Source organism: Giraffa tippelskirchi, chromosome 1 (assembly GCF_054371585.1).
Source record: "Giraffa tippelskirchi isolate mGirTip1 chromosome 1, T2T-mGirTip1v1.2.pri, whole genome shotgun sequence".
Lineage (NCBI taxonomy): Eukaryota > Metazoa > Chordata > Mammalia > Artiodactyla > Giraffidae > Giraffa > Giraffa tippelskirchi.
In genome coordinates, this window is record NC_137275.1 from 215,503,497 (window position 1) to 215,524,012 (window position 20,516).

Consider the following 20,516-nt stretch of genomic DNA (forward strand, 5'->3'; position numbering starts at 1 on the left):
GAGCCCGGGCCGCCGAGTGGGGCGCAACGCGGAGCGCCGGGGTGCGGCTGGGCTCTCGGAGCCGTGGCCCAGCCGGGATGGCGATCCCGTTCGCTCCGCGCCGGGGAGCCGGGGCTGCCAACCGGCGCTGGTTAGTGCTGCTGCCGCCCCTGCTGCTCGCGCTGCTGCTGGCGCGGCCCGCGGCTGCCCTGGTGGAGGGACTCTATTGCGGCACGCGGGACTGCTACGAGGTGCTGGGCGTGAGCCGCACGGCCAGCAAGGCGGAGATCGCGCGGGCCTACCGCCAGCTGGCCCGGCGCTACCACCCCGACCGCTACCGGCCCGAGCCTGGCGAGGAGGGCCCGGGACGGACGCCGCAGAGCGCCGAGGAGGCCTTCCTGCTGGTGGCCACCGCCTACGAGACTCTCAAGGTAAGCCTGGGGGCTGCGAGGACCTGCCAGGGAAGCGCGCGGCGCGACCCCGTTGTCACCTGGCCGGTGGAGCGAGGCTCCCTGTGATTCCGGCGCCCGGCTCGACCACCTCTACCACCACTAGGATGCTCGGGCTTTCCCAAGTGAGCGAGCCCACATGGCCCATCGACGAAGATGGGAACCCCTTCAGTCTTGGGGAGTAGCTAGCCCCCTACATTTTGTGGCTGTCTTCGGTTTGCAAAGGTTTGGGCTTCTTATGGTTTGGTGAAGCCATTTTAATAAGACGCAGCTCACACTCGGAAAGCAGGGTGATTATTATTATCGAGGTCTGTGATAGAACACTGGAAAGATCTCCAGTGACAGTGCGATCGCCCCAATTTGACATGACAGAAACTTGGTTTCGGGGGATGGTATTAATTGTGACATTCAGCTTGGGCATAAGGTTCTAGAAAAACACTAAGAACACCAGATGTTTGACTTTTGGCGCTGACACCCGCATGTGACCTTGGATAGTGACTGAATATGTCAGACTACCTGTTTCTTCCTATGCAGGATTATGGCTATGAAACCTGCTCAGTGGTTTGTTATGAGGATTAGATGATCAATGAGAAACCTCCTACATAGGAGCTGCAAATTGGTGCTTAATGACTTGAGTTTCAAGACTCTGGGAATTTCTAGTAGGAAATATTTTGTGAATATATGTGTAGTTATTTAACAAAGGATTTATTGAATCCTATGGAAATGGGGAGGGCTTCCCTCCTAGCTCAGTCAGTAAAGAATCTGCCTGCAACGCAGGAGACCCATGTTCAATCCCTGGGTTGGGAAGATCCCCTGGAGAAGGAAATGGCAACCCACTCCAGTATCCTTGCCTAGAAAATCCCATGGACAGAGGAGCCTGGTGGACTGCAGTCCATGGGGTTGCAAAGAGTTGGGCACAACTGAGTGACTAACACACTTATGGGGATGGGGAGATTTAGTCTGATCCTGTTTTCTACTGCAGCAAAAAGCAAACCTTAAGAAATCACAAAGTACGAATCGTATTTGGTGTGTTACTGTTTCGGGGGTCTCTTCATGCTAATACAACAGCAGTTTCAGTTATATTGTATTTTTTTTCTATTTTTTCTATCTTTTTGAGGCACCAGTTTTCATGTTGTTGTATGGTCTGCTTTTAACGACTACTTTGAGTGGGTATAGTATAATTCAACCGTGGATTATTTTTCCAGATAAGATTTCTAGGGCTGAAAATACCGAGTCAAGGAGTTCATGGCTTACTTTCCAGAGCAGTTCAGATAATATCGAGCCATAAAATTCAACAACTTCGTACCAGCATTGGTGAGATTGCAGTTCTCATTGGCAGTTACCTGAGGAATGGGTGGGGGTTTGAGAAAGTGCGGTGGCTAGAGGCAACCAAGAGGGATTGATTGTCTGTTATTTAGGATGAAGAGTGACTAAGGAAAGACTGCCGAAAGATGGGGAAAATTTTCATCCAAGGCAGCCCAGCACCTGAAGCTCCAGTCTGTTTTTCTGCAGTGAGGAAAGACAGCGGTCCAACAAGCGGCCAGAGCGCCCGCCACTGCTCCTCCGAAGCCCTCATAGCACAGAAGGGAGCACTGGGCAGGTGAAGAGCGTCCAGAAGAGAGGCAGCAGAAACACTGGCAACTCTTGCCTTCTGCTGGGGTTGGAGATGGTAGATTTGGCGTGAAAAGGGTGAGCATAGTATTAAGAACTTTGAAAACAAACACCAAGAGATAGAGACAGTACAGAAAATCGGGGCGGGGCGGGCTGGGGGGAGGACTCCCAGGACTCTTAACTGTTCTTGCTGTTTTCTTGAAGAGACAAATGCAGAGGCTGATCTGGTGGCTCTGGCATGGTTGCCTCTCCTGTTTCTACAAGTGTAGCACTGATCGGTCAGCTAATAGAGAGCTCGAGGAAATAATCTGTCCACTCAAGAACAAGCAACTCTGAGGCAGTTAAAAAGGAGTAATGTCTGGAGAAAGGCGCACTGTTCCTCTTGATTGGGACAGGTTTGTGGCAGCCGCAGATGCCTCCAAACGGGGAACTAGAATTAGAGTTGCAGTGATGGTGGGAGTGAGAGAGTGTTCTATAGGTTCCCCAACCCCACTCATTATTACTCAGGAGAACAGAAATTATCTGTGAGAGAAAAGGGGAGTCTGGACTTAGTTCGGACCCTTGCTGAGCTCTGTGAAAACTTCCATGTTAATTTTATAGAGATAGATATGGATTCCACTTCCAACTGGAACACCTCCAGAAACTTTTTTTTTTTTTAAAGTTCATTGCAGATGCCCTCTCCTGGAATAAGGAAGAGGACTTTGTCTTGCTGTATGTGCAAGAAGTTGTTAAAAACAAATAGGGTGGTCTGATTTTATTGCTGTCATAACAGAATTGAGAAAGTTGTCAGAAGATATAATTTCTGGAGGATGCAGTGATCTGATAAACTGGGGTCATCCCCCTGAGGCAACAGTGTGTGGCACGACGTGCATGTTCAGTTGTGCCTGACTCTTTGTGACCCCATGGACTGTAGCACACCAGGCTCCTCTGTCCATGGGATTTTCCAGGCAAGAATACTGGAGTGGATTGCCATTTCCTTTCTATTTGCTCTTTTTGATACACACTATAAATTTCTCCATAAAGACTAGCAGTAAACCCCGTGAGAGTGGAAAAGGAGGGAGGATCTTGCTAGGGCCTTGGGAAGACTGGGTCCTCCTTCACAGCCATGTTCAGTTATTGCCGGCATATGGCGAGAAAAGTTGACTCTGTATTTCCTTTGTAGAATGCTCAGGTAGATTCCATCTCTGTAACAGTGTATGTGACAGAAATTGTTTCTTTTGTGAAATCCGAAATAACTCAGTTGTAAATTCACTGGAGCCAGGAGCCTTTTTTTCTCTCCCCCATAATTTTTTGATAACCTCCCTAATTTCTTATTCTTGGTGTGTTCAAGCCTCTTAATTTTTTCAACATAAATCAGAAGCTATATTATATCCTCATTGTAACCTTACAGTGGTGTTCCATCAAAACTTGTAACAACCAAGCATCTCTGACTCACCAAAATGAGAATTATATTTGTGTAAGATACGGTGGGTTTTTGACTCTGAAGTTGGTCTTGGTTGAATAAACACCTCTTTGAGAGTTTTTTTAGATGGAGATTGTTTAAAAAAAATGATACTAATGTGATTTAAATGTAGTTGGTCAGACAAGGAGATATTATCACAGTTGGTCATTGTTTTTATAGCAACAGAGATTCTTCCTGTGAATAGAGAGAATGGAAAAAAACCAGAAAAAGAAGGATGGTAATAGTGAAGGGCAAAGGGAACTTGCCAGATGCTTTTACCAAGTCATGCTTAGTTCATGTTCTCAAATAAGTTAAACTTCCAGATCTCAGCAGGGCTTGAAACCATTATGATTTCACATGCTGCTTTATATTTGTTTCATAACATGGGTTAGGATTATGAAATAAGTATTTAGTGTATTTGACTTCTGGGGATTCAGGGGACTCATGGACTTTGGAAGTTAAGTAAACGGACTCTCACTGTGTCAATGCTGGATCTTTTTATGTGGATATAGCACTTATCACACTGCACTGTAAATACTGAGTAGCCCATCTCCCCTCTCCACTAAACTTTATTTTTGCATATATACCTGTGGCAACTAGCACAGTGTCTGGCACATAGATAATGAAAGTTTGTTAAATACATACTCCTATCTGGAGATAGATTCAGATAGGATGGCAATTGAAAGGGGACTTCTGGTGTTTTGACACGGGTATATGAAGCCTACTTTGACATTTTACCCCAGATTAACTGTAGTTTGAAAGAGTGGTACAGATAAAATAAATTGGATAGGTATGAATGAAAAATTCCTACATGAGAGAAAAATCACATTTCTATTTTTAAGGAGGAATTATTTTCTCAGGGTTTTAAAATGAGAACATTAATTCTGAATATACATAAGAATTGGATGAACTAAATAAAATAAGGCTGGCATAGAAACAAGCAGGTGAGGAAATAGGTGGTAAGGAAGGATGCACTTATAAAACCTATAATTGGTAGACAGTAGTAGAGTTTGATAGCATTTTTCAAGATCACAAGAGAACACAGAAAAGGTCTTGGAGGTATTACTGGCGTGCAGGTTATCTGACACGTTGAAGGGATGTGTAGAGAGTGCCTTCTGCTCCAGCCTTGGCAGGGAAGTCACAGGAACACCACAGTTTCTCTGTATCAGTCTGGTTGAGGTGGCAGGACTTTCGCAGTTAAGAATGATTTGGCAAAAAGGGGATTCTGAACTTGCTGCCCTGTTACGTTACTGTTTATTGTTCTCCCTTTGTATATTCCCTTAATCAGCCCTGTCTCCTAACTGGTACTGATGTAAGTTCTGAAGGAGGAGACCATAGCAATGAAAAAGGCACAGTTCTGCCTTTAAGCTTTTAATATAATAAAGAGACAGATACTTATTGTTCAGTTATTATTTATTTAAGTTATATAATTGTGTAGACTATATTGCATCACTGAGAGGGCACAATTATTTCTTCTTGGAGGACTGGAGAAGAATGTACTCTTTGATCTGGATCTATAACAGTCACCATGGTTGACTGTGAAGGGACATTTCTGGTAGAGAAAATTCTTGATCAGCGGAAACAGGGAGTTGTAAGTGTGCAAGGCTTGTTCCAGCAATGAGATGTACAATCACTTTTATTCTTTTCCCAAGGACTCTTTTGGAGGAAGAAAATTAGCCTCACTTATTGGTATTACTATCCTATTGGTATTATTATTTTTCCTTTTTCACCATCAGTCCAGATTTTAATCAGTCACTCATAATAAATATGTATTCATAAAAATAATAGAAATGATGTGAATTTGTATTACAGTTGTGATGCTGATAAACAGCCAAGTTAAGTAAGCTTGATGGCAGATTTCATACAAACTCTGATTGGTCACAACCCCATATAACACTTATAAATTTGGGGGGGCCTTTTCTGGGTTTAGTGGAAAAGATGACATGTTGAACAGTTCTGCCACTGGCCCAGAAGGATGTGGTACCTTCTGTGCCACATTTGCTATTTCTGCTGTAAACCCATAAGTGTTGTTTATTTTTCACTCATCCCTTAATGTCACCTGTTACTCCCTACTTACGGCCAAGGTTGATTACACACCAGATGTGTTTAATTCTAGTGTGGTGACTACTTGACACATGATGTTATCAACAACCCATCAGAGCTTTTGAATAACATAAAAACTACCGAGTTGATGTAATTCTAGGCAGAAACTAAGCACCTGACATGTTAATTTTGCTTGTGTAGGTTTATCATAGGTAAACAGAACATTTTGAGATGTTCACAGCACAAAGACCCTTAGTGTATTTTTAGAGATTGTAGGGGATCTGCTGTTTCTAGGTTAGAAGCCTCTCAGGTACACGGTAGGGAGACTGTTTCAGGAGACTGGAAATAGTTTGGGATGGCCCCTTTAAACTATGTTCAGGTGTGTTGAACTTTATGTATTGACAAGTTACCAGAGGCTTGAAAGTGGATAAGTAACACAAGTCTGAAGTTTGTTTCAGAAAGAAAGTTCTGGGAACAAGGTTGAGGATGGTTTGGGGAAAGCAGGAAGGTATTCTTGACTGAACTCATTTTACTTCCACCTTAGTCTTCTGGAATCTCACCATTTCTCTTTGATAACTTGGGAATCTCTTAATTGGTTCATCTCTCATTCCTTGATTTTGAAGCTATGGTCACATTTTTCTTCTTTCTTCACCGTAGGCTATCTTTACTTCCTAACGCCCCGTCATTTAAACTGTCACAGACTGACATGTGCATCAGCACACCTCCTGGAGCTGTTCTCCTAAGATGAACAGTGACATCTAAGCCTCAGATCCGAGGGCTGCTCTTCCTTTTGGAACTGTTTGTGGCATTTGATGTTCACCATGTGGTTCTTTAAGCTGTTCTCCTTTGACCGCCTTGATGTAATCTCTCCCTTTCGTCTGAGTTTTCTAGCCATTTCTTTCAGTCTGTATGGTCTTCTTTTTCCTCTGCCTTCACCTTAAACATTGCATTTCCTTAGAGTCTTAGCCTTTGGGTACTCTTTCCTTTTTATTTTCTAAGCTCTTCCTGATGAAACTCTACCACATCCTTGACAGTCCTGAAATTTGTGCATTCTCTAGGTTCATATTTTAAATTGTCTTTTATTTGTAGCACAGGTACCCAAAATTAAACATGAAACCAATTCTGTTATCTTTGTTAAAAGCATAAATTTTAAAAGAGGATGACTCTCATACAAAATGAACATGTGTCAAAGATTTTATTTAAGTCATTAATTAATGCGGAAACCAATAAGATATTAAAGTGAAAGTCTCTCAGTCATGTGCAACTCTTTTTGACCCCATGGAATAGTCCATGGAATTCTCCAGGCCAGAATACTGGAGTGGGTAGCTGTTCCCTTCTCCAGGGGATCTTCCCAACCCAGGGACGGAACCCACGTCTCCTGCATTGCAGGCGGTTTCTTTACCAGCTGAGCCACCAGGGAAGCCCAAGAGAAAAAGTGCCACATCCTTTACAGTCAAGACAAGGAGTGCTGAAATGCCTATAATACTGGTCAGTATGACAAGGCAGTCATCAGTTCCCTTAATTCTACTGGACACAGTTTGTCTTTGTGTGAACAGGAGTTATTTGCATTACTCCCAGTTTTCCACAAGTTACTTTCCTACAAAGTTAAAGTAGACTTTTCAAAGATAAATAAAAGCACGCCCCTCCTACAGGAATAGGTAATCCCTAGAGGCTCCAGGCATTGAAAAGCTGTCCAGTAATTTTTTTCCTCCCCACTTCAAAATCTTCCAGTCTCCCCCTGCACCTTCTCCACACTTGATGCCGTCTTCCTTTATTCTTAGAATAACCTGGTTCACAGAGTGACTATAATTAGAAACATCACTGTTCTCAATGTGATTGATTCCTGTACCCCTTAAATCACTAAAGTCTTATTTTTTCTATTTCTTAGTCTCTAAAATCTGTTTCTGCCTCATTCCATTCTTTATAATTCTGTCAGAGTTATCTTTGGAAAATACACACTTCTACACAGCGCTGTTCGTCTCATGCTTGAAACCATTTCATGCTTGAATAGCGCAGACAGTTCACACTCTAACACTTGAGCGTGGCATTTAAGAGCCCCTGCAGTTCTTACCTGTCTTCCTGGCCACATTTGCTACTTCTTTCTTCCCTAAACTTCCCCAGTGCCTAAGCTTCACCGAATCGGTTCTATTCACTATGCTTGTGTACCTTAACACTTGCTGCTCCCCTTGCCTGGAACAAATTTTACTGCATCTTTCTTACTTTTCAAGATCGAGCACTCATTTCATGCCTTCTGTGAATCCCTTTTACCAGTGGTCTCAGGCAGAGAAGTCAGTGCTTAGTCCACGGCTTTTCTTGCCTTCTAGATTCTTCCTGTACATGGGGGAGTTCTTGAGGCCAGCACTTTTGTTTGTCTTTTTATCCCCCTTTGTGTTCAGCACATGGCTTAAATGCCTTGCATAACTGTTTGCTGAGCTGAAAATAACTAAGGTTTTTTAAAGCTCAGGTAACCAAACAGATGGTTAACAAACTGAAACACAGGAACAGATCTGGATTTTGACCGTGCTGAACTTTAGATGTTTATGTCACATTTAGGAAATGTTCAGGAGATATCTCAAAATAGGAGGAGCAGGAAAAACAGATCTGAGTATCACTCTTATGTGGTGTAGAGGCGATACTGCAGATGGTGGAAGTTGCTGTGAGTGCATGCTGGCTGAGAAGAGAAGATGTTTAAGAGGATAGTTGCCTGAGTGGCTGCTGGGCAGGGAAAAGGAAGAGAAATGGAAACTCAGAGCAGTTAACTTTCTTCCTCTTTAGTAGGGTGCAATAGTCTGGAAAAAAAATCAGATTTTTTTTTTTTAAGGATCATTTGTGTGAATTTCTCTCAAAAATAGGATGAATATATATATTTTTAAGAATGAACAAGCTATTACTATATTTTCATATATTATTGATTCTTGGCCATTACCATCCTAAATGGTTTCTATTATTTGTGTAATTTTTAATATGAACCCGGTTGCAATATCAAATTATTGCAGTTTACATCTGTTGAGATCAAACAATTCATTATTTCTTTCAAGGACAAGAACATAATATAGTTTTGCCTCTGGGGAGGGGGGGAATGATCATTTTCACAAGAGAAGGAAGGATTCAGTACTTTCTTTGCTTGTGGGTTTCCTCTTGTTCACTTTTGATCTAGATATTGGTGGTTATGTTCCAGTCCTCCTGCATATGCCCAAGAGGATTGGGAGTGGAGTGAACACCAGCAGAAGCACCATTTTTTCCTGTAGAGATTAGAGACAAGGAGCTTATTGCCCTGCTTGTCAAGGCTCAGGACAGAGAGGAGGAAGAAACAAGTATAAAGGTTTTGGCTTTGGAAAGAAGTTGGAATCTCCTGACCCTGGGACCTTAAGATCCACAAAATTGCTGAAAGAAAAAGTACTACCTTATTGAAAGGTAAGATATTACACTGTTTTAAGGTTTAAGCTCTTATAGCCACATTAGCATATCGTCATAAGCTATGAAATCAAGCAGTCATTTCTGCCAAGCCCAGGTTTTTGTGATAACCCATCCCACCTTCATGGTGAGGTGGAGACCTGGGTGGCTGGGGAGATGTCTGCAGTGAGGGAGAGCCTTTACAAAATTTCATTCAGTTTTGAAATGATATTTATTGAATGCCAGGCACTGTGCTAGGCCTTGGATATACAGAGATTAATGGATCACCCTACCTGCCTTCTAGAAGTTCTCGTTCAAGGCAAAGAAAAAAACCCTGATGATTACAATGTGATAAGTGCTATAATAAATAGGTAATCAGTGTAGTAAGAGTGGTCTGAATCTGTCTACTATTGTTTATTTCCTAAGGGTTAATAGAAGCTCATAAGGTTGGATAAAAGGAAAGAGCTTTTGAGTTTGAGTGAATTATCTGTTCAGACATAGATATAAAAGAGCATGCTATACTTAAGAAGCACACACCAAATTCCAGAAGTTGCCATCTGAATGTCTGCTGTGGGCAAAAGAAGAGAGAATGATGAGATGTTGCTAAGTAGGTAAACTTAGGCCAGTTATGGAGGCCTTGTTGCATGCCAAGGAAAATTGAACTTACCTTACTAGCCACTGGGAAGCACTGGAGATAACAAACAAACAAACTGTGAGGCTACTGAGGTCCCAAGATGGGTAGGAGAAAAAATAGATATATGATATTAAAATAAGAATGTACGTAAAACTCTTTCATTGGGTCCCAGTCTGTCTTTTCTTTTTTCCTAATATTCCTGGTGTCCTGTGTTCTTATTAGGTTGACTCTAAACTTAGTAGGTTACTAAAGAGTAGGACTTTGACTTAGGTTGTTGAAACTCCCTAACTCTTCAATTTGTGCCAACCTTGAAACAACCTTGTAAAGTGTATTATGCATGGCTCAGCTTAAAATCCATTTTCTTCATTCTGGAGGGAAAGCTATAAACCCAGTAAAGACAGAAGATTGTGGCTGAATAAATGCTATAACAAGGGCAACGCAGGCCTTCTTGTCTCTAATCATGACCAAAACAGGGTCATGAAATGATGGGCCCCAAGGAAAACAAAACCATTCTAAGAGAAGTCAGGCTTGACCCTGAACCATTTACAGGGATAAGGTAGTTTGAGGACTCATTATAGAGGGCCCTGAATAGACCCCACAGGCTCTGGTGACAGTAGAGAGGCCAGACATAAGGTATAAATTTTGAAGGTGCTGGTGCTGGAGCATTAGCTGACCATCCTATTAATGAAGCTCTGGGCTTGTTGAAGTCACAGATCTAGGGACCAGTGAGAAGATGGTGACTCAGGGGTGAGACACGGGTGAAATGCTTGAAGAAGGATATCTGCATTCCGTGGATTACGACCTTCACTAAGATGAGAGAGCAAAGAAGAGAGCATAGCCACCGGACGCATGGTGTTCACAGGGCGCGTTTCAGCGACACTCAGATTGCGCTGTACACTGCAGCCCGGAGGAGCGCAGACAGTCAGACCGGGCTGAGGGCTCTGCAGAGATAATGACGCTGGAGGAGTGTAGGAATTTCATCTCAGGGGCAGTTAGTTTCAAAACTGCTTGTCATCTAGTTGGAGCAAGGAGAAGAATCATGTTTGAAGAAATACATTTCACAAAGCGCCTGCCCGGACTGGGAGGCTGAGTTTAAAAGGCAATAATTTCAGGCCAGAAACAGAGCAGATCTATAAAGTTAGTCCAAAAAGCAAAAAAAATGGAGGGGGGATGGAAAAATTCTCAAAAGGTGTCTTGAAGTACTCAAAATGAGGTACATCAGATACCTCATCAGATAGGCTTTAGTCTTCAGAGCTATCTGTATGACCTGTAACGTTTTACCCTCTTTAGGTTAGAAGCTCTAGAATATGATGGCTTATAGAAGGAATAATGGACTGACAGTTGAGGCATGTGGCATGCGGCTTGCAGGGTCTCAGTTCCCTGACAAGGGATTGAACCTGGGCGGTCGCAGTGAAAGCCTGGAATAGGATCACTAGGCCACCAGGGAACTCTTGAGAAAATCTTTTCTGATGAAAGAGAATGTGCAAGAAGTGAATTTGAAAATATCAGCCTGAACTCAGCTTTCCTTATATATAGGCTCAGCTTTCCTCTCATATCGGCTCTCCATATAGTGCCATGAAATAGACTTTAAATATATTTCCATCTAATTATACTAGATACTACTTCATCTAGCTTCAAATTCTAGTCAGAGGTAAAAAATATTTTGAATGTAATGAAGGTAAGAACTGTTACTGAGAATGTGCTCATTCAAATTCAGAATTCTTCATAGGAAATATATAATGATTTTAATGGGTACAGGAAAGATTTTGTCATTAGCAAACTTTTTATTTTAAATCTAAGAAACTGCATATTGGAGGACTCAGGAGGAGGCCCTGAACAGATCCAAGTGCCTCTGTGGTTACAAAGCACTAAATGTAGGTTTTGAAATGGTTTTGCTAATAATCTGCAGCTTTATGAATGTTGAATAGTTAATTTATCATAGAAAGAAATCCTCTAGGTTTAAAAAAGTTTTTTGTTTTCAGAATGGTTTCTGTTGTACTCACTTATAGATAAAAGAATTTGCTGTGGTTTTAATGTTTAACATTTTTTCTGGAAACGAGACAAGCTGAAAAACAGGTTTTTGTGGGATTAAAAAAACGCAAATCATAATTTAATAGCTTTTTAACCTATGTAATTCAGTAAAAGATTGGCATTTGTACCCGTTACAAACTGATTAAAATTACAGAAGGTTTTAAAAAATGTTTTATTTGTAAACATTTGAGCAGCATTTCAGAAGGCTGTAATTTTTTCAACATGTTTACACGATTAAGAAAGAGCTATATATTACCTTATTTATGAACTGGGCTGTGAAAACGTGTTATAATAGTAAAGGAGTACATATTTTTAACATGTTTTTGTATGATATATGTCATTTGATATTCAAAACGGCCCTGTAAAATTAGTAGGGCAGCTATTAATATCTCTGTTTTACAAGTGGAGAAGAGTGAGGCTCAGAGAGGCTAAAATTTTTGCCTAAAGTCACAGAGGTAGATTTTGACCATTCTACTCCATCAATGTCTCAGTGTTTCCTTGAGATGAACATAATGCAGTTTTGAGGGCACAGACTGGTTTTGTCTATTTTTTTGTTATCTTAATCCTTGCTTTCAGAAGAAAACCTCCTATACAAGGCTGGGAAATGATTGTGAATATATACAACAGAAATAAACATTCTTTTTTCTATCAATAGTTACTGAGAGTAGGTGTCAACATGCTCTTAAAGTATAAAAACAAATCTAAATCCTTATTAGCACCACAGCACTGGCTAAATAAGCATAGTTCATTGCTATTGAAGTGTTTTTATTTTTTCCAGGAGGCCTAATAGTACTCAAGAATTTGAGGAAAAATTTAAATTCTGCTTTATACCAAATATTAAAGTTCTGGAAACAAATTTGTGTGTGCCTTTGAGGAATTATGGGAATTTTTTTTGACAATTTGTTCTTTTACTCAGATTGACTACATAATTATAAAATTCTAGGTTTGACTTCAACAGATTATTAACTAGGGCCATTTTATGAGCTGTCATATGAAACTGGGTATCTTGTTATTTTCATTTTATAGGATGAAGAAACTCGAAAAGATTATGATTACATGCTGGATCACCCAGAGGAGTACTACAGCCATTACTACCACTATTACAGCAGGCGCTTAGCCCCTAAAGTGGATGTGAGAGTGGTGATTTTGGTCAGTGTGTGCGCTATTTCAGTCTTTCAGGTGTGTATTGATGGATGTATATATATCTGTGTGCAGGTGAAGGAGTGCACATTGCCTAGTGCTAGTCATTGAAACTGAACTAGAAATATGTTTTTTGCGGTTTTACTTCCAGTTCAGATTAATTTTTTATGTTAGCAAAATATTTAATCAATTGATAGTATTGGAATCTTTGATGGCAGGAAGTCTAAGAAATTGTGCATGTCATTATATAACTACTACAACTAATTACCAAACAAAAAACCCAGATCTCTTCCTCATTGCCCGCTCTATATTTTCCATATAACAGCCAGAGTGAATGTCAACTAGTTCCACATGATTTACTGGTGACCCTTGAACAGCATGGGTTTGAATTGCACAGGTCCACTTATACTCGGATTCTTCTCACTAAACGCAGCCCTGCACTACAGTACCACACAATTGAGGTTGGTTGAATTGGAGGATAGGGGGGAACCGTGTATATGCACAGTTGGCACCTATGGAGGGCCAACTATGAGTTACACTCAGATTTTGCAGAGAGTGGGGCCCCCTCATGTTGTTCAAGGACCAGACTGTACTTTCATAGGACTTTTCAATGATTTTCCATTAAACTTGGGGAAAAATCCAAATTCCTTAATATGGCCTAACAAGGCCTGGCATCTGCCTACCAAATGCCAGGAGTGTAGTGCTTGCCACCATTGTAACAAACAAAAATCTCACACATCTCCACATGACAGCTAAGGGCACTCCTTCTCCAGTTTAAAAACCACTGAAATAGAGTAAAAGTGCTACAGTAAATTTGTGTTGTTTTCATATATCACAGAAATATAAGTTCAGCCTGAAAGGAGTTTTCCCTACTATAATTCCTAAACTAACCATACCTATCATATCCTCCTCCTCTAGAGGAAAAAAAAAAAGACTAGAATGAAGCAGTTTTCTAGTTTCAAAATTACTTCTCCATTCCCAGAAATGAAATTCAATTTATATGACAAAAGAATTCCTATTGAAAACCAAGATTGTATATTTTAAATGTTTCAGCTTTTGTAGTATTGCCTTTTCAACAGGGAGAGGAAGGGCTACTTTTCTGTTTTAGATAACATAATACTCTAGTGACTTTTTTTTTTTTTTTGCTATTAATAGATTGCTTCTATAATATTTTAGGATACTGGTATAATTGCTGTATTTATTCAGTAAAATAGCTGAAATGTGTGGAGGTACTATATGAGGAGTAGGAATTTTTCTGATAATAAAACCCTTTGTGGTTGAATATATTTAAGAAATAATTTAATGTTTTCCTGCCCAAATAAGTAAAGATTCAAACATACTTGAATCTTTCAGTTCATAATATGATGAACATTACTGTGATATGTGCAGATGGTTTAGGAAATAGATAAATATCATTGTCTGAGTCTATACCCTGTGATTGTTTGAAAGAAACTCCTTATGACCTAGTTTTGCCATTTGACTCCTCCTCCAGTAAGTAGATTGCAACCTTAAAAAAAGAAGCGGATTTCTTAATTGCGATCTAAGGAGGAGTCAGATGGTAAAGATGTGGCATCAACAGGTACGGTGTGATTCCCCTGAGCCATCTGATCCTGGGTGTCTCCTGTGGAGAATCAGTGGCTTTTTGGCTCAGCTGACGACTTATCTGACTTACCAGTCCTGAAGATTCCCATGCCCACACAGCTATTATTCAACTGTATCTTTAACCTACAGAGTAAGATTTTTGAGGTCCCTGTTTTTAAACAGAATGGGTTTTTTGTGACCCGTTTTTCTTTGTTAAATATTCTAGTTTTTCAGCTGGTGGAATAGCTATGACAAGACGATCAGCTACCTGGCCACGGTGCCCAAGTACCGTATCCAAGCCATGGAGATTGCCAAGCAGCAGGGATTACTGAGAAAAGCCAAAGAGAAGGGCAGAAACAAAAAGTCCAAAGAGGAAGTTCGTGACGAGGAGGAGAACATCATAAAGAACATTATAAAAAGTAAAATAGATATAAAGGGAGGCTATCAGAAGCCCCAGATACGTGACCTTCTCCTGTTTCAGATTCTCTTAGCTCCTTTTCACCTATGCTCGTATATAGTGTGGTATTGCCGATGGATCTATAATTTTAACATCAAAGGCAAAGAATACGGGGAAGAAGAAAGACTATATATCATACGTAAATCTATGAAGATGTCAAAGTCTCAGTTTGATAGTCTAGAAGATCATCAGAAAGAAACTTTTCTTAAACGGGAGCTTTGGATAAAGGAGAATTATGAGGTGAGTAATGACTCTGCTGTGATTTTTACTGTTATCGTCCTTACCAACTTAAAACTAAAGGATCACAGAAGTGTGGTCTAATTTCTGAAATCGAAGAGTTCAATATGGATAAAGATCTTTTGTTGACAGTATGACTAGTAGTCGAACGGTGAATTTTTAACCTGTAATTTGTCCTTTTAAAAGATGAACTTCAAATACTTTAATATGCTAATGCTAAAAATTTAAAGAATGGCCTAATTTGTTATGTTAAATTGCACTGGGGTAGAATGTATGTTTGCAAGGATGTCACCATTTTCTGTTAATTGTACTAACTAAACTTTGGTCGTAACATCGTATGGAAAACCTGAACTAATTTTATGGGAGACCCAATATATGAAAAGCTTTCACTTTTAAGTAGTTTAAGCAGCCCACTATACGATAAACTGTCTGTCATGGAGTGCTATCCTGGGCTGAATTATGGTATTATGTGAAATTATCTTAGTCATTACTTCCTGAAATTTGGAAGTAATGTAATTTCTTTCTAAAATTTGATATGGCTCTGAAATTGGTCATGAAAACTTGTCCATTTAACTTCAGCTGACATCCACTAAAGATTATAGAAATGAAAGATATTCTTTGTTTTTAACCTCTGTGGTTTATTTAACCTTCTTTGGGAACTTTAAAAATATTTTGAAAAACCAATAATTATCTTTGAAGATAAAAGAAGTTGTAAGTTCAGTTTGGAGACAGAAGTATTTATAAGGTCACTTTGTTCCTTGGTTAGGGTCAACATGTACTTAAAGGCATCTGTTAAATTTACTGAGTACCGTGTTAAGAAAATTTGTGTTGATCCTTTAATATTGGATGTTAGTTGTAGAGAGGAAATGTTTAAACCCTTTAAACTCACCTTACATATAATTTCAAGGAAGAAAAGAATGTGTTTACAGGTTATAGAAATCAGTGGGAAAAAAACAGTAGTTCTTGCATGAGTTGTTCTTTTTTTATTTTTTAATTTAACACTGAATGTTAAAGTGCTTAATCGCTTAGTATTTTTTGGTGCACAGTCTTCAGAAGACAAACCACTACGTTCTTGGAAACTTCTACCTAAAATTATATTTCAAAAATATAAACATGCTGTGTTGTTCAGTTGTTGTGTCCAACTCTTTGCAACCCCATGGACTGCAGCACACGAGGCCTTCCTGTCCCTCACTATCTCCCGGAGTTTGCCCAAGTTCACGTCCATGGAGTCGGTGATGCTCTCCAGCCTTCTCATCCTCTGCCGCCCTCTTCTCCTTTTGCCCTCAGTCGTTCCCAGCATCAGGGAAACGTGCCATAAAGCTAATGAAAACGTTTCTCTGTGGATTGTCAAGTCAGGTCGTGTTATTTATCCTTATAGGTCTACAAACAAGAGCAAGAAGAGGAACTAAAGCAAAGACTGGCAAGTGACCCAAGATGGAAAAGATACAGGAGATGGATGAAGAACGAAGGGCCCGGGCGGCTGACGTTTGTGGATGACTGAGGACTGCTGGAGCGCTGCTACGCCAAACCTTAACCGTGATACTGTTTTCATAACCGAATCATTTTAGCAGTGTATGGACGGCACCTCAGCAGTAACTAAAATTCCTCAAGAATTAGATTAAACAGAATAATGTGGACGTTTAAACTTTCCCTTCAAACTTTATACATGAGACATTTATGATTGTTCAATTTTTATAATCGACTTGTGGATTTTGTTAAAAGACTTGACATGAAGATTTATTAGTTGCCATTTAAAAGTTTTATATCTTTAGTTAAAAACTTGACATGAAAATTTATTAGATACCATTTAAAAATATTACGTGTTAAGTGTTTATTCTTCAAAAGTGTTTCCTTATTCTTTGTTATACTGCTACATTTTTCTGCTTTCGTGACCTCTGATAGGTTCACAGAATGTAATTATAACACCATTTAATTACATTATTGAGCGTGTCTTTCTAGACACAAACTTCTTCAGCAAAACGACTTCAACTATCATGTCATCTTCATGACAGTCATTATAGGATTGAAATAAGTTCAAAATATCTCTCTGGGAGAGTCTTCTGCTGGGCTGTCTTTATACTATCTCCCCCCCAGTCATAATATTGTTAATAAGATCAGAAACTCTCCAGGAGAGTGAATGTACCTTCCTGTCCTTGTGGGATGGTCTTGATTACAGTCATTATAAGACTATAACTGTGCTCGCAAACATTTCTCCAGAAGAGGACCTCATAAGAAGGTCTTTTTGTACCACAGCATTGCTTTCTTAATTCTCCCTTCAATTAAAAAAAAAAAAGAAAACAGAGAGGAAGTAGTGTAGTGAAAAGTCCATATATTATGAAGTCCTTGATTAGTGAAAAATCCATTTTATGTGAGCATCTTTACATGAATTTAAACCAGAAAGAAGAGGTGCATGGGTGTGTGCTGTTCTATCAGACAATGAAATGTAAATGTTTTATACATGTGGAAGTGAAAGTAATTCACACGTAATTTGACTAAATTGAGTATGATACTGGAACAGAGTATCGAAACACATTCATGGTAGTCAGTCAGTACTCCTGTTAAAAGATATATCCCAGCCCATCATATTAATAAAATGGTTGCAATATATCCCAAGTTTGTTGATATGCCATTTTAAGTCAAAGATTAACATATTGCTTTTGTATTATTTTAAAAGATGTAGCATAAAAGTATAGCATGGTAGATAGGCAGAGTCGGTTTCTCCTCAAAAGAAACTAGTCCTTTCAAGAGCTCAGCCCAAATATCTGACACATGCAAAGATGCAGGAGGGAAAAGTTCACCATACTTGTTAGTATAGCGAAAGACCTGAGGTAGATTATTTATTCTGTGAGTGAGGGCCTCAATTACCTCATTAGAAAATTAGGGGAGCAGTCTGGCTAGATAATCACTAAGGTCCTTTTGCAGCCCTAAAATTATATAATATTTATATTTTTGTAGACTTCAGATGAAAGTATTTTATGCATCTATTCTTTTTGGGGAGGGTGGAGACGTCACAGCCCCAAATTATAGGAAGCTGTGTTTCAAACCCCAAATGCCCAACTCTTAACCATAGATAAATTCCTTTTAAAGGTGCTGCAGTTGTCTATAGTCAGTAATCCCTGTCTCAGTGAACGTGTTATCATACGTTTGACACATAACAGTATTATCTAAGAAGGAAAGTGTGTACCATATGTTACAAAGACCAGAAAGAAATGTAGGTACATGCCCTTCTGTTAAAATTTCAAATAAGTTAATGATTAACTGTATTTTTTTTAAAAAAACCTAGTGATAAGGAAAAATAAAAGGACTGAATGTGTTAGCATTTATAAAGGTTGACTGATGAAAACAGTGTATCTTTGGATATTATTTTGCATATATATGCTAGATTGCTGTATTTCTTTTGGTCTTTATATAGGAATCTCATTTCTGGAATTGTTCCTGGCAACCTGCTTACTTGGTAAACGTGTGGTCTGTCTTTTGGAATCATGGCCATTGCATGGGTAAGATAATGGACTCTCCTTAACAGGACTGTGATTCTTTTCTCCCCATTCCTCAGCAAAATGGCTTTATGCTTCAAAATCCTGGAGGAAAAGAAGGGCAATCAGTTGTATCACAAGTGTCATTCAAGTATCCTGGGTGTCTTTACTGTCTCCTTACTCTGCCCATCCTCACCAAAAAGCCAACAGCTTCTCCATTTTAGAAACATCTGGAGAAGAATCTTGAGTAGGGAATCCCAGAACCCCACTATAATTAGAAAACCTTTCTTGAGCTTCATTTTAGAGCTATCACCGTTTCCTTTTTACTTGGAATTCAGGAGTTTACAGAGCATAGTTGCTTATTGGTTTCTGTTTATTATCACTTCATGTAATTGAGGTCTGTGCTAAAACTACCCTTAGAGTTACATTCACATCAAATATCCTCATAGCAGATTCCAAAACTGATCCTTCCTTCATTGGTCTTATTTCTTTATGAATTCTCCAAGTTCTACAAATTGTAGGTTGCAGTTTCATAACACATCTATCAAGTAGGGACCATGCCTAGAATTTTAAACATTACAAGTGGTATACAGAAATTTAAAATACAAGTGGTATACAGAAATTTAAAATATTACATGAAAAAATAGTTCAGTTTACAGAATTGACAAATATTTTAGTACTATTGAATGTATGTTTAGAAAATTGTAGTTTATTTCCTTTGAGATTCTTTATTTTTTGACTGAAAGGGCAGTAAACTTTTAACACCCATGCCTTGGAAATATTTTCCTTGAGTGGAAGCCAACTGCTAAACTTACCTTCTGCTAATGTTATAAACCCAGTGTGTTAGCCCCAAACTGAAAGTTCTGTGGAAATTAAAGAGAAATGGCTTTTATTAGACATTAGTATGAACAGGTCTAGCTACTTAAAGACTTTATATGGACATGGTCTCTGGAGTTATAATTGTGCCCTTGAGGCAGACAAATGTTGGTACCAATACAAAATAGTTGTGTATGGATGAATTATAATTTTATTTACAAAATGTGGTACTCTTCACATTTAAATATGTACTAAGGCCAAATCTGAACCCTAATAACTAAATAAAATTTGCTAAAGAAATTAACCTTTCTAGTTTCCTCATCTGTGAAATGAGGGGATCTTTTTAGAGAATCAGGACTTAATCTATAAGCCTGAAGATTTACATAGGTTTAGGGTCTTAGGTAGATTAGATGGCTTGCAATTGAGAAATGTTACAATGTTTATTTAAGTAAAAAGCCGACATAATTTGTCATAAACTTAATCAGCTTATTAAAGGATCAGAGTATCCTTGACAGTTGTGTATATAATGGGTCACATGATCTTAGGTCAGGGACATAAGGGATTTCTTACCGACTCCTCCCTACCTTCATTAGGGGATGAAGAGACTTCCTCCCATTTCACTGTGTCTTCTTTTGTGACCTCAAGACGAGTGAGCAGGATGCAGTCGCACGGTTCAGGCTCTGCAGCCAGATCAAAGTTTTGCTTCTCGTCCTTTTGGCTAAGGTCAAGTTTAGGATGGGGACTTCCTAGGTGGCACAGTGGTGAATAGTCCACCTGCCAATGCAGAGGATGCAAGAGATGCAGGTTTGATCCCTGGGTTGGGACGATCCCCTGGAGTAGGAAGAGGCAGCCTGCTCCTGTATTCTTGCCTGGAAAATTCCATGGATGGAGGATCCTGGTGGGCTACAGTCCATGGAGTTGCAAAGAGTCGGAAGCGACCGAGCACAGACCAAAGTTTAGTTCCTGGCCCTGCAAATGATTAACAGCTTGACTTTGGACAGGTTAACCTCTGAACCCCATTTTTTCATCTCTGATAGTGATACTAACTTCATAGGATTATTATGAGAATTAAACAAGATGGGGTAAAATGCCTGGCCTATATTAAATGTTCAGTAAGTGAGTTCCTCTGCCTTTCAGAGAGAACAAGACAATCTTTATTGTTAAAAATCCATGGTAACACTGTTGAGTGATTACAAACCTGTTGTTTCTTTACTGTTTTAATAGGTATCTG

The 20,516-nt window shown here is 39.5% G+C and overlaps 2 protein-coding genes across 3 annotated transcripts in view; one reads left to right on the top strand and one right to left on the bottom strand.

The window, feature by feature from the left end:
• Nucleotides 1-18,339, top strand: DNAJC25 (DnaJ heat shock protein family (Hsp40) member C25). Its single transcript, XM_081574471.1, has 4 exons — nt 1-410; nt 12,608-12,760; nt 14,529-14,999; nt 16,375-18,339. The coding sequence occupies exons 1-4, from the start codon at nt 78-80 to the stop codon at nt 16,495-16,497; spliced, it is 1,080 nt and encodes a 359-aa protein (XP_081430597.1). The 5' UTR covers nt 1-77; the 3' UTR covers nt 16,498-18,339.
• Nucleotides 15,964-20,516, bottom strand: part of LOC145540264 (uncharacterized) — a 10,023-nt gene continuing 5,470 nt past the window's right edge. The window contains exons 2-5 of one of the 2 annotated variants that reach the window (XR_014078239.1): nt 19,870-20,059; nt 19,285-19,332; nt 18,448-18,574; nt 15,964-17,269 (exon numbers count right to left, since the gene is read on the bottom strand). Coding sequence is in view for 1 of the 2 variants with exons in the window: in XM_081574489.1 (XP_081430615.1) it covers nt 19,313-19,332; nt 19,870-20,059 (210 nt within the window). In the remaining variant the exon portion in view is untranslated. Of the gene's footprint in view, nt 18,575-19,284; nt 19,333-19,869; nt 20,060-20,516 lie in introns of both variants that reach the window. The other variant, XM_081574489.1, reaches the window with a different exon arrangement.

What these genes read in the sequence shown, in the direction of transcription:
- DNAJC25 (XM_081574471.1), top strand. Translation starts at nt 78, where the DNA reads ATGGCGATCCCGTTCGCTCCGCGCCGGGGAGCCGGGGCTGCCAACCGG. An exon ending in CCGCCTACGAGACTCTCAAG is followed by an intron (nt 411 to 12,607) that starts GTAAGCCTGGGG and finishes TTCATTTTATAG; the next exon opens with GATGAAGAAACTCGAAAAGA. An exon ending in GCGCTATTTCAGTCTTTCAG is followed by an intron (nt 12,761 to 14,528) that starts GTGTGTATTGAT and finishes TAAATATTCTAG; the next exon opens with TTTTTCAGCTGGTGGAATAG.